This window comes from Bactrocera neohumeralis, unplaced genomic scaffold (genome assembly GCF_024586455.1).
Source record: "Bactrocera neohumeralis isolate Rockhampton unplaced genomic scaffold, APGP_CSIRO_Bneo_wtdbg2-racon-allhic-juicebox.fasta_v2 ctg169_1, whole genome shotgun sequence".
NCBI lineage: Eukaryota > Metazoa > Arthropoda > Insecta > Diptera > Tephritidae > Bactrocera > Bactrocera neohumeralis.
In genome coordinates this window covers 16,353-30,371 of record NW_026089805.1, presented here as the reverse complement: position 1 = coordinate 30,371, position 14,019 = coordinate 16,353, and the positions used below count along the sequence as shown (strand labels likewise).

The 14,019-nt window shown below is 37.0% G+C and overlaps 2 protein-coding genes and 1 long non-coding RNA gene across 4 annotated transcripts in view; all 3 read right to left on the bottom strand.

Moving 5' to 3' along the window:
• Positions 1–12,669, bottom strand: part of LOC126766563 (uncharacterized) — a 64,272-nt gene extending 51,603 nt beyond the window's left edge. Inside the window, exon 1 of the long non-coding RNA XR_007668910.1 lies at positions 12,236–12,669. This is a non-coding gene — a long non-coding RNA (uncharacterized LOC126766563). The remainder of the gene's footprint in view (positions 1–12,235) is intronic.
• Positions 1–13,171, bottom strand: part of LOC126766567 (carcinine transporter) — a gene marked incomplete at its 5' end in the record, with an annotated part of 78,017 nt that extends 64,846 nt beyond the window's left edge. The window contains 2 exons of the mRNA XM_050484328.1: positions 12,678–12,897; positions 12,950–13,171. Coding sequence (XP_050340285.1) covers positions 12,678–12,897; positions 12,950–13,171 — 442 coding nt within the window. The remainder of the gene's footprint in view (positions 1–12,677; positions 12,898–12,949) is intronic.
• LOC126766562 (uncharacterized) lies at positions 6,328–7,746 on the bottom strand. Of its 2 annotated transcripts, none has more exons than XM_050484324.1 (3): positions 7,214–7,746; positions 6,572–6,704; positions 6,328–6,507 (listed from the first exon to the last, which is right to left on the bottom strand). In XM_050484324.1, the coding sequence occupies exons 1-3, from the start codon at positions 7,451–7,453 to the stop codon at positions 6,392–6,394; spliced, it is 489 nt and encodes a 162-aa protein (XP_050340281.1). In that variant the 5' UTR covers positions 7,454–7,746; the 3' UTR covers positions 6,328–6,391. The 2 variants fall into 2 exon arrangements, with proteins under 2 accessions (XP_050340281.1, XP_050340280.1); XM_050484323.1 differs by having other exon boundaries at positions 6,572–6,728; positions 7,214–7,738.
• Positions 13,172–14,019: the final 848 nt, after the last annotated feature.

The window sequence follows — 14,019 nt, the reverse complement described above, 5'->3', positions numbered from 1 at the left end:
TTTATTGTTGTAAAACTTTTACTTATTTATAAAACATATTGGTATACAACATTTTTGGTTTTTGCACCTGGCGCGTAAATGAATAAGCACCTTGGTGTTCCCACTCTCGAGCATGCGACGAACAATTGGGCGTGGGAGAAGAACGGTTCTTCCAAGTTGACGCCGCTCACTTGAAACGTTTGCCCTTGCGATTTGTTGATGGTCATCGCAAAGGCAAGACGTACTGGGAACTGCAAGCGCTTAAATTCAAACGGCATGTCCGTTGGAATCATGGGAATGCGTGTTAAGAGTACAACTTCACCTGCTGCCTTGCCATTTAGTATTGTTGCTTCAATCAAATTTGGCCACAATTTTTTGACTGAAAGTCTTGTGCCATTATACAAAGTCGGTGGCTTCAGATTTCGTAGAAGTATAATGGGTGAACCGACTTTCAGGACCAAACGATGCGGTGGCAGACCGGGGGGATCCAAAGAATTCAAGAATTCAGTTGGATAATTGACTACTTCATCTTGATTTAAATCGCTATCAATCGATTCACATATATGTTTTAGCTTCTCCTGGCAGTTTTTCTTGAATGGCAAAATTGATTTCGTTGACGTGTACATTTTTCGGTGCCAATACACTATGGGGAATTTGGCCGATTTCATGGTATTAATTAATAACTTTTAAACTAAGTAAGATTTTTCGAAACGGTTTTTTTATTATTGTTATAGACACCGATAGGAATGTTTTTAGAAAAATAGGCGTGGCTCCGCCCCTTCCCTGACGAAATATTATTTATTAACTTTTAAACTAAATAAGATTTTTTGAAACGGTTTTTTGTATTAGTCTTATGGAGATCGTTGGAAATAGTTTTTGGTAAAATAGGCGTGGTTCCGCCCTCCCATTTGGATAAATTAATCAAAAACTTTTTAAATAAATAAGATTTTTCAAAACGGGTTTTTTTATTATTGATATGGACTCTGTTGGAAATAGTTGTATAAATGGGCGTGGTTCCGCCCTCCCAGGACGAGAAACAATTTTTTGTATTTCATATAGAAAAGTTGTTAAGGTGACAACCAAATAATACAATAATAAGTTTATATAATATTTTCATTCTCAAGGTCTGCGTCAGACATAAAATAAAAATCGTCAATTTCATCTCCAATTTCCTCAATTTGATCCTGGCCTTCAAAATTGCACAATAAAAGGCTTAAAACTTCTGAAGGAAGTTCCATACTTTTATGCTTCCGAATTCGCTTCATAAGGTTTGTTGAAGAAATGACAGGATCAGAAGTATCTAAGGCTCTGTTGAAAACATCCATGAAATTATTAACACGAGTATGCTTCCGTGCGTGATGCAGTCTATCTGCTTTATAAATCTTGTTGCGTGCTTCCGACGCTTCTTCTCCGAAATATCCAACGGGAAGTATTGTATTTTCCATAATTTGCCTTGAATGGACAATTATTTTGTGAACAGTTGCCGTCATTGGCAACCATGGATAACAATCAGTTCCAGTTTTAAAACAAAATTGTTCAAATTTCTCCAAATCAATCGGCAGTTGACAAGACAAGCAAATTAATATAACTCTTAAGTTCCGAAATATTTCTTTATCAACTCCGGTAACTTCTGAAAATGTTTCAAAATTGGTAAATGCTCGCCGTGCCGTGTTTCCATTGTTTGTATTGCCAGATCCATTTTGTTTTGGCTTATCGACCCTTAAGCCTAGCCTCTCCCAAAAGATACGCTGAATTTCCTTTTTCCGATCTGCAATCGTTTTTTTTGTCCACAGATGTTGTCGCTCGCCATTTCTGAACAGTTAACTTATAACCGGCGTGTAATACAAATTCAAAACATCTTATCCAGCTATGAAGCGGACTTAACCCGTGTTTTAAATTATCTAAAAGTGGAACAAACTCGAGGCACTTAAAGTTTTTGTTGGCAAGGAAGTCCTTAGGTGTTGCATTACATATTGGGCATGCTTGAGAAGACGTTGTATTTGTCAGTGCATTGAGCACTTTTCCATCTATGACAGTCAAATGAAGTTGAAATATTATGTAAATGCACTGCCTGTTGTTGAACATTATTTTGCATGGTAAAAGTTTCTTAATTTCTTCTTTGATGTTCAGGTCCTCTTTTAATATGGCTTCTCTTGTTTCTTTCAAAAACTCCAATTTGAGAGGGCGGCAAAATCTTATCGACTGTGGAGTACGGTTATTCCATAAAACAAGTCCAGAAGCATCAACTAGTCGAAGAGGCATTACGGTTGAGGCAAATAGGCATGCATCTGAATAGCATGATCCTTGGTCAGCATAGGCCTGGTTATAGTTCGACTGCCCGGTACTACCATCGAACCCATAACTTAGGATTAAATCAGCTGGTATAAAATCTACCTCCTGCTGCCTCATCGTATTCATAATGACTTCTTCTTGAAGCACAACAATTCAAGTAGCCGTATGCTTAAAAGATCTCGAATGGGGACCTTTGCTACAGTATCGATAATGTATATATTAGCAGGTCTACAAAGCTTTTTTTGTTCCACAACATCTTTATATAGAGGGTATATGTCGGCATCTCTGTGTTTAGCATCGCACCTAATTGCGCAATACTGCTCCTTGCTTAAGCCTTGATCTAATAAAAGGGCCAATGCTTCGTCCTTTGATGCACGAATAGGCTGCTTAATAGGGCATTTCAAAATCTCCCTTATGTCCTTTGCCTTTTCCGGACTAATTGCAAGAGTAATAAGGACTATAGAAAGATCAATGAGGCCCTGAGATCGGGCAGCTTTACTGGCTGTTTGAATTAATAAGGAGAGGTTGCATCCGTGTGATTTAGATAGAGCTGCAGCTTCTTTTCTCTGTGTTTCTTCTCCTTTAACCGAATAAGCCAATTTCGGGCGTCCAATTTGACGTTTCTCGATTTGATTCGATTCAGAGAAACAAAGTTTTATTGCACTTTGCAGCCAATTTGCATACTTCTTCTCAAAATATTTTTTGTTTCTCTTGCATATTTTCCATTTACCATTTATATTTAGGCAAAATAAACTGCTTTTCTTTTTCAAATAGTTGTTGTGTTTTACAACATCAATGTTTGTACTTATTTTTCTCGAAAGAAAATCAAGAATTGATCTTTCTTGGTTTTAGTTCTCCGTCTCCTTACGCCATACTTCAAAAAGCTCCGCGTTCGAAAACGCGAAGATACCTGACAAAAAACGAAATTACGCAGATTGTGCGCATTTGTGCACATTGAGACAAATTGCCTTTTATTCATAATTAATGGCTCTACGACATATACTGGACTTACACTGTTACAACAATATGTATTTTTTGTAAGCCTACGTAAAGTTAATTTTTTTTTCCAAAAAATTACCTTTTAGACCTGTTTTAAAATTGGCTAAATATTAGTAAGACAGGCACATATCAAAATATTAGTTCACACAACATATAACACAAGCCAGTATGATTGTTTTCCATCATAAATTGAATTAATAACTTGTTTAACTTTTAAGTATCGCACTTTCAAAGTAGCTAACCAAAAACTACCTCTTCTCAACCACGTGCTTTTAACATTTTTGGTATGGAGTCATATGGAGCCATGTGTTTTTAATATGTTTACATAAAAAAAACCCAAATATTTAAACTTTGATAAAATGACTAAATACCATGAAATCGGGCAAATTCCCCATAATATTGCGCGTTCACTTAAATAATCGTGGGGTTGATAGTGTTGAACAATATTCGGAAATACAATTTCAATCAATTCTTCTTTCGATTGTAAAAGTGTACAAAAGTTGTTCGGCAATGTGATCAAACCGGTATCATCGATTGGCATTTTGCCTTCGCCAATGTCCAACAACTGTTTCGAAAACGCCGCTGCGGATCGATCATTTTGCAATTGGACTCGCATGTTGATGGTAAGAGTCAGCCTTTGAACATGTCTCCACAAAACTGACGATTTTAAACATACGTTTATTTCATCGGCAGGAGTTGATCGAGGAATGACTGACAAAGTTTGCCGAAAATCGCCGCATAATAAGACTAATGCTCCGCCAAAAGCTTGTTGCTTTTGGCGTAAATCTTGCATTGTTCTATTGAATGCTTCTAATGACTTTTTGTTAGCCATTGGGCACTCATCCCATAGAACTATTCCAGCTCCTCGCAAAACTTTTGCCATTGTTGAATTCCTCTATATGTTGCACGTTGGTTTTTCAACGACTTGGATGTTCAACGGTGGTTTCAACGCAGAATGTGCTGTTCGGCCGCCATCAAGTAGAGTAGCAGCGATGCCTGACGAAGCAATTGCCAGCGCAATTTTCTGCTGTGACCGTATAGTAGCAAGAATCAAAGAGACCAGAAACGTTTTCCCTGTACCACCGAGCGCATCAAGAAAGTAGAATCCACCGGCGTTATTGTCAACCGCTCGTATAATCTTATCATAAGCATTTTTCTTCTGAATATTCAATTTGGTAATGTTAGCTTGTATGAAAGCAATCGTTCATTGCAATCGTATTGTTGTTCACGTTGAAGCTCATGGTCAATGACTGGGCGCAGTAATGCCAAGTTGCGCTAATGCCTTATTCGCAATTGTAAGGCACAGATCTTCAACCAATATCAAAGCAGAATTATACATTTGTAACGTATATAGCAAGTCTGCGTCCGATGCTCGATTACGCGCCAAAATTAATAAGTCATCGGTCATGAAGTCTTTGTACTTATTCCACAGTTATTGCGGATTTGACGGAAGGCATGTAGATATTATTATGGCGAATAGTACGCGTATTTGTATTGGATGAGATGTGAGTGATGCGTCATGAAGTGCGGTGTCCCAATGCATATCATCTTCTAACAAATGCAATCGCTGACATGCTTCACGATACGTCGCACACTACTGACCGTCAACAGTTTTCAAATCATCAAATGATCTTGGTCCGCGCACGTTGACTAATAGCAGACGCAAATAAAAACATTCAGCGTTGTTCGGATGGATGGTGTAAGTGCGTCTTATGGCATCGGTTTTACGGACATTTGGATAACTGTCAACACGCTCCCCTTGCTTTCGTGGTTGAAATGTTTTCGATGATGTATTCCAAGTGAAATATTGTGGTATTTCGGAATATAGCAATGTTCTTGCAAATTCATCGTTTTCACACAACTCGAAAAAGGTAGTTAGTGTTGTCCCCGGTGGTCGTGCTAGAGTATGCATATTTGAAGTACATAAATAAAAATATGCATATTTGAAGTACATAAATAAAAATGGAAAAATTAACCTAAAACTACATCTTAAACTATGTATTTTACCCACACACGCATATGCAATAAGACCCACCAACAGTGTATTTCCGAACCGCATGGAAGCACTTACTCACTTGCTTTGTGTGTGTTGCACGGTCAGCAGAAAACACAAAATCGGTTCGAATAAATGTAGCAAATCGATGGAATTAAATCTGGAAAAAACACACAATGTTGAAACACTTTTTTTTACACACACCGCGCATTTTCAAGCGACAATCGAACCGCATGGCATCACATATGAAACAACAACAATACTCACCTGCTTTGTGTTGTACGCAGAATGTTAATCACGTTGAAATCTGATAAAAATACACACAATGTTGAAAAATTTTTTTCGATACACTCAGTGCATTCGGAACACTTACGTTCTGTATGTCTTGTTAGCTTGACAGTCATCCATAGAAAGAACGAATGACAGGCAAAAACAATCAACATGCGATGTAAATGTGTTTTATTAATTGTAAACATCCGCCAGTTGTTTCTTTTTTTTGCAAAACGTGCAATGATACACACATTAAATTTTTTATGTGCACCCTCGAAACAGACCCCAATCACCCCTTGAAATCGGGCAAGCCGTCTAGGAAGAGTATGCGAACAGGAAGTTTTGCCACTTAATTTTATATACCCTGCGAGAAGCATACTGGTAAAATGACTAGTAAAACGACCTGGAGCCGTGACGGGGACTTTCCGTAAATCTTTCAGTCACACTCTTAAGAGCCATGGGAACTTTTTTGACCGTTTCTTTTCATTACGTACCTAATTGTGTGATTGTATATACCGTTCTTACTCAAAGCTTAGTAGCATAACAAAATGTATAGCTGCACCGCTCATTCACGTTATATGTGCCCGGTGTTTTACCAGTAAATTAACTAGTAGCTTTTCCGCAGATTTACTAGTTTACTGACGGTCATTTTTGAGAAAATGTGTGGTGAAATGAGAGTAAAACTTCTAGTGATTTGACAATTTTTTTGACCGTCATTTTGCAGTTAAATACAAAGTGAAATACTAAGGTTTTTTACTTGCCAAAATGGAATACCGCAAAATATATTTAGAAATAAAAATCCATTTTTTTTGTATGTTTTCTTTTATATTAGTATTTTAAGAAAAATTTACAATTTTGTTATAAGTTTTTTTTGTTCAGCAAATAGCGTTTTTGCTTTTGCCTGTTGTGGCTTTGCTCAACGCTCTTTCGGACTTCCTTTTCGAAGTCGATGCGTCCATGCAGTTTGAAAATTTCTGAAACAAATAAAACATAATAACAGAAAACTTGGTAAATAAAGTTAACAATAGTATGAATTACCAAATAGAGCCACGCTAACTATTTTAAATTCTGAAAGCGATTTCTTCCCGCACCTCCCATTCCAATTGAACAAACTGAGGACTTCGTCGCCAAAAACTCGCTTCATAACTTCGCCAATATCCCCAGAAGTGCCCTTTAAAGTGAAAAGATATGTTATCTGCAAAGACATTTGTGATTTTGTTAATTCATAAAATGCTTTTGAATGCCAATATACGTAAATTCTCCGCCGGAGATATTCTTTATAACTGATTTAATTTTTGTTGTTTCAAGCACAGTTTTTGCAGACAAGGGCAAATCATGCACTCCTATTTTTCTTAAAACACTGAGCAAATCGCTCAATACGGCTTGAGACACATTATTTTTAATTGCCCATAACTTTAAATGCTTGCACTTTTCTGCACTTGAAACAACCTCATTTTCATTTTCCGAATGGCATTCTGAGCCGGAAAATGAGAAAGAATCTTCAGGAGTAGAATGTAGCGCAGCCGCGGCAGCTTCGCCATCTTCCCCATCAGCACGCGCAAATTCCGATAAACTTTCGTATCGCACTGAACTTCTTTCACACTCCTTTTTAACTTTGCACATTTCATTATAAAATGTTTTCCTCTTCATTTTTTGTATAAATAATATCACTTTACTCACCTGATGTAATTGTTTTGTTCTCGTTAATTCACTCGCGCGTCTTTTTGCGGCTTTCGCGTTGACTTGTAAATATGCAATTAATTGTGATACATATGTCGTGCTGCCACTGACATGAAAATAGATGCCACAACAGGTGGAATTGCTTTCTCTTCTTCTAAAAAAGCTTTGCAAATTAATTGATTTTGTCGATTGGGCAACACCATTTTCTTCGTTTTGGTCTTTTTCGGTAAAATGGAACATTGCTCCATTCCTATGCACACAATATGCGCGAATGAATAAAGCATAATGTGAAAGTTTGATGTTGTTTCTTTTTGCCAATCATTACTACAAATTTTCAACATGCTTTTTTATGTATTGGTAAAAATGCTTGAATGTGTTTGAGAATCGGTTATGGAATTTTCGCAGGGTATATAGATGTACATATGTATGTATATGGCTCGCATTTGCTTTCGTAAACATACAGATAAATGTGCCAAAGAAATAATATATGTATGTACATATGCATGTGTCATAGCAATTCTATTTGTACAAATATGGAAATGATAACGAAATAATGCGAATATGCATATTTCATGAAGGTCATTAATTTTTTTTAAGAAATGGAAGGAATGAATGGAAGTGTTTATATGAGCACATTTAAGTTCATTTAGCATATCTTCATTTTACAATAGTCGAAATTGATATAATATAATGTCGAAATTAATATCATTTTTGAAATAATAATTTATTTAAACTTATTTTTTATTTAATTTTATCACATAAAATGTTTACCATTTTTCGGAAAACAATGGTTCATATAATACAAAATAAGCATGCATATGTCACTCAGAGAATTCTTTTTTACATTCTCTGTGTGATTTTGTATATTTTGTATATATTTTTCTACAAAGCAATTCTCTTTATTCGTTCCCGTATGAATTCAGTCGCTTTACATATATTTCTGCCATTGTACATGCTCAATAGGGTGGGTCGATTCCGGACTTTTTTCGATTCGGGATTTCTAATAGTGCGGAAAAGTTGCCTTAGTACTTCCTGATTCCAATGCAACTTTTTGTTTTGAGATCGGATTGCATCTTCAACCCCAACTCCGGCCTTGAAATTTCGGAAATTCGCCTAAAATCGTGAAATTGTCTACCTAACGCCTGAAATACGCATCTCATGGCAAAATGTATAAAACAAAAGCTTTTTGTCACGTCATTTGCTACCGAAATGGTATTTGATCATGGCCGTAGGACGAACCGTTCCCGAGATACGAGCGAAAATGCGGCGTGCCACAGCGCAAGGTGAAAATTGTTGCAGCTCTCAGCTAATCTGTATTGGTCACCCAGAACCCACCGCGTGGAGGTGGCGGCTCTTCGGGTTCCTCCCAAGCCCAACCCAACCAACCAACCATATGTCAGGCTTGTATTAGTCTGAATCTGTGTCAAATTTATTGATAAAATCAGATTTTGTACTAAACTTTGGCACTTGTTGCCTAGATTTCAGTGTAGAGCGTATAAAAAGATCACGAGATTGCGGGCCAATAACTTTAGAAGATGACTCTGTCACCAGTTTGACGGTTTTCTCGACTGCCACGGTGTGAGAGGCGAATTCACTAAATTTCCATACCTCTGCAGTGTCTCCCGACAGCCCTTTTATGAGTTCTTCGTTAGAAACTGAACAAAGAACTGGTGGAACAGTCTTCCAGTTAGTCATATCGTAATAATTATTAGCTTTGAAATTCAGCTTTGGCACTTTATTACATCTAACCCTTCCATTTACAGTGTCAGACTCTGCTTCTCTGGCTGCCAGAAGACGGTCAAGGGCCAACTTTCTGACTTCTATCCGTTCGTCAGTCATCATACTAAGGAGAATGTTTTCTGGAAGAGCAAAGAAAGCATTCTGTTGAATGGATGAATCGACAACCTTGCGCAGTTTAGCAGGTAAGTATCTCGACCTTTGAATTGCAGCATAGAGATGGCGCGAGTCATCTTTGATTGAACTGTTGAATCTTATTGAGAACCAAAAAGGTGAGTAAACTGTAAGTATGTACTTGACCAAAATCTTTATTTCCTTTGTTGGTTTGTCAGTAGAAATGTAGTATAATCTCAGAATTCTATTTGCACAGGTGAGCCAGCGAGATTTGCACATGTTACCTAGATGCATCGACGCTAAGTCCGCTTCTGATATTTTATAGAGATAAGCTTGGTCTGTGCTAAGTTGGGTCGGATTAATAACCTCAGAAGTTAATTGGCAGGATGGAAAACTTTCAAATTTGACAACAGGCAACTTCTCACAATCAGGGAGCAGTTTACCTATGTCGCCAGAGAATGTATTTAGACTCTTTGAGACACCATCTATGTGTTCGAAAAGAGCACGAAATGGAAGTTTGTTGAAATGTAGAAGACAAACAACCCACTGTAATGGCCTACCTATTCTTTCTTCTAGTTTCCGAATGATTCCACCTCTCCAACCTATGTTCGTGTTGGTGCCATCAGCACCGACAACTTCTAGATGTACCACATCAACTGAATTGTCTTGTAAATGTTGACATATAGCTTGCGTCTCATCCTCAGCTTACCCGGAAGGAGAGGTGACGTGGCCAAAGTATTGACAACCAGGTTCCGCTATAAGAGAAATATGTTCCTCTTTGACAGTGTCGCGGTAGTACTTTCCACCTTCGCTGACTTGTGTAAGTGTATTGTCTTTGCGGCCGTCAAAATACAGCCCATATACAGAGTCAACACTTTCGGTGTTTTGGAGCTTAACTCCAACACTTTTTTTTGCCCGACTAATCTTGCATTTGTCAGTGTCAAACTTGCCTGATCCTCTGTTATCAAACCTGCTTTTTTGGCATCCAGAAAAGCAGATGAAACAATCAAGGCCGCTGCTCTATCACTTACTCCAAATCTTTGGGCAGCTAAAGCTGTGTGTTCTAATACTAGTGTGTTTTGTTTGGTTGTAGAGGATGGAAGAGAAAATTCATCATCAGCATCGTTTTTGGAAGAATCCATGAGCGACGCACCTACATTGTTGTCGTCTGTATAAGAGTCTGTCTGATCTGAATGGTCACGTGTTCTAGCTGATACTTTTCTGGTAAGTGTTGATGTTGAATGACGTTTTGAAAGCTTTTCTTTACGTTCATTTTTCTTTGTAATCTTTTTTGTTTCAGGTAGATCAACGGTTCCAATGCGACCAATTCTTCTGGTTCTCTAGTCCAAGAGAAATGGTTGTTCATTGATAGGAACTTTCCTTTCCTTTGAACACGTGCAAGAAGAAAAATAAATGCATTTACAAGCAGTGATGTCAAATAATATTCCGGCAGAAGAGACAAAGTCGTCTCTTTTAGAGCTCAAACCTATTGGGTTCCTTAAGAACATATGTTTAAGAGTCAGAAATTTCTTATGGTATATGGTGAGCATTTGTACAACTCTGGTGTGTGAAACTATCGGAATAGATGACTTTTTGAAAGTATTTTCAACCTTTTTTGCAACTATTTCTGTAACCCCTTTACTCCTAGGTTCATATGTAGTTGTCGCCTCGGAGTCGCCCTATACGAAATCTTTAAAACTGATAACACAAAAGAACATCCTGGTAATTAGGTAAGTGGGGCTCAGAGAGATTGCACGGATATATGCCAAACACAGGACATTTCTATCTAAATTTAAATTTTGATACAGACATTTTGAGTTCTGTGTTCTGTTGAGAGAATATAAGTGATAGCACTCGGCGAAATCAACGACAAGAGTGAAGGAACTCGATGAAAAAATATTTATGTGGAGACTTATCCGAACGTGTCCTTTGGCGTAGGTGAATGAATGTGAGTGATAGCACTCGGCGAAATCACAGACAAGAGTGAAGGAACTCGATGAAAAAATATTTGTGTGGAGACCTATCCGAACGTGTCCTTTCGCGTAGGTGAATGAATGTGAGTGATAGCACTCGGCGAAATCAACGTCAAGAAGTGTGGCCGCAAGTCGATTTTCACCTTGCGCTGTGGCGCGCCGCATTTTCGCTCGTATCTCGGGAACGGTTCGTCCTACGACAATGATCGGTAGCAAATGACGTGAAAAATAACTTTTGTTTTATACATTTTGCCATGAGATGCGTATTTCAGGCGCAATAGACAATTTCACGATTTTAGGCGAATTTCTGAAATTTCAAGGCCGGAGTTGGGGTTGAAGATGCAATCCGATCTCAAAACAAAAAGTTGCATTGGAATCAGGAAGTACTAAGGCAACTTTTCCGCACTATTAGAAATCCCGAATCGAAAAAAGTCCGTAATCGACCCACCCTAATGCTCAATTCTGCTAAATAGCAGCGAAAATGGTGAAATTGCGTGTCGCAATCTTATAAGCTCTGTTAGCCGTCCAATCGAACATCATACAGAATTCAATTTGCACCTTCTCTATGTTTTAAGTTCTCTGATCCAACAGAGGAATTACACTTAGGCCCTGTAGTATTTTGTTTGTCGGCCGCAGATTCTTGGTTTTTCTTCGTCAACTTTCAGTTCCGATGCCATTTTTTTCGTGTCTGAATAAATGGTTCGAAAATTTTCCTCAGCTTTTTGTTTTCGACTTCGGAACGCTACAGCAGCATATGTATCTATCATATTTGATTTCTCCGCTAGAACGATCGATTCTTTCTGAGAAATCACGCTGAGTTAATGAGTTAGAGAAAGAATCATATGGGCAAAAATCACAATTGCAAAATGAAATTTGCACACGGCTGCGATGAATTTGCCCTTCTGAATCCGCCACTGATACTATATAACATATGTCTATTACGTATCACGTTTTTGTTGGCGCTAAACACCTAAGCTCTTGAACCTTCTATATTGAAGATAAAAATGTTTGGAAATATAATTTCCATATAAAAAAGTCGTCATAAGGCGTTTTGATGTCTTCTAAATCATTCTGTACTGTTGTTGCTGAAAAGTAACGAGCAAATTTTCCAATTGCAATATTCTTAAAGCAAGCTTTTTGAAAGAAAAGTTTAAAGTGGAAATGGTCTTGTTGCCAAGTATGCCAAAGATATACGTACCATCGGAATCATCGATTCTACATATTCCCACGTTTTTCTCATGGGCATTGCGGTGTCGAGAGATAGATTAGCCAAAATCATCTGCACCGAATTGTACTGTTCTAAACCGGATGTTTATAATTCAGAACTATAAATTTTATTATCAGACTTTAATATGTATAAGCTTAATAAAATATAAAACTTATCAATTTATGGTGATTTGCGCTTAATACAGATCTACAAAAATGTGTATCACTCATTTCTAAATTTACCGGCTATATCGTTTTTATCTTTATGAGTACGGATATTTTCACTGTATTGAAAACTTCAATGTAATATAATTTAATGTATACCTTATCCACAAAAGCGCATGGCATGGTCTTCTGGCATTGAACCATACCAGTATCGATAACAAAGGAAACATGCGTGTCGGCTAAGAGTCTATCTTAAACTACTAACTTACCAAATATGTTACAAAAGGGATAACAATCAAACCTAGTCCACCAATATAGCTTGAGGCTCCAATTCCAATACCCCGAACTTGGGTAGGATACAATTCGCCAGCAAAGGGGTAAATAATTAAAAATGAGGCTGAAAGCAAAGCTTTCGAAATTAGGTATATGACTAAAGTTTCATTAATCGCATCTTCTGGAATCGAAACAGTTATAACGCAAGCAGCTCCTCTATAATTTATAAAGTTTATGATTAAATACAAACAAAACGTTTAATTCTTACCCTAAAATCATTGATAGACTTAAAGGCCATCGACGTCCAAAGGTGTCCATTAAATACCAGCAACATACATAACTTGGTAATTCAACTGCCGCGGACAAAAAGAAGCTAAAGTACTGATCATTGCCCAATGATGGACCATAATAGCTTAATCCCAAATACACAGTTTCATTAGCAAACCAACTTAATGTTATCAAAATTGTCTTTAATCTCATGTTCGGCGTTCTACAAAAAAAATATTTGCTTGGTTATATATAATAGTAAATAATACATAATATTATTATATACAGACATAAAATCAAATATATGCGGCAATATATTAAATTACCACGAATATATAACGAACTAGTTCACTCTTTAATTGAGACGATATAGAAAAACACAAAATAGTATTCAAGTAAAGACTAAGTTCTGGTGTAACCGAACAATTTATACTGCTGCAATTCGCAAAAGTCACATGCGGGTAATATTTATTGGTTTTATGAAACATAATATTTAAAAAAAAAGTTGACTTCAATATGCATTATTTGAAGACACCTTGTAATCCATTCGGCACCTTATTACTTTATTTTACTGAGCAAGGTCTATATTCAGCGCCAAATCAAGATGTACATAATATGTTCGTAATTCGTAATTTTATTATCTGCAATAGTGTATCGTTTTACGTTATGAGAAGGTGTTTTATATTATAGCCGATACTATTTTCGCAAATAATGACATATTTTATATTAACACAAAATCGCCATTTCTACACAGCCCATTTTTTCACGAAAAAAACGTCACAAAACAAAATACCTAGTTACGCAATTAATTTATTTTCAACAACAACGTCACATATTGTGTTGCACAAATTATGAGGAACTAAAATTTTTCAACAGTATAGTCACAACGCAAAATAATACTATTTACATGAAAATTAGCAACATGAAAAATATAATTTTCACATAAATCGCTGTAACACAAAATATATCGTTTTTTCGGAAGAACTAATAATCTTTACCCGACGACGACTCATGTTAAACTGAAATGTGTCGATGCTGTAGCAAAAATTTGATGCGTCACAACAAGTGGAA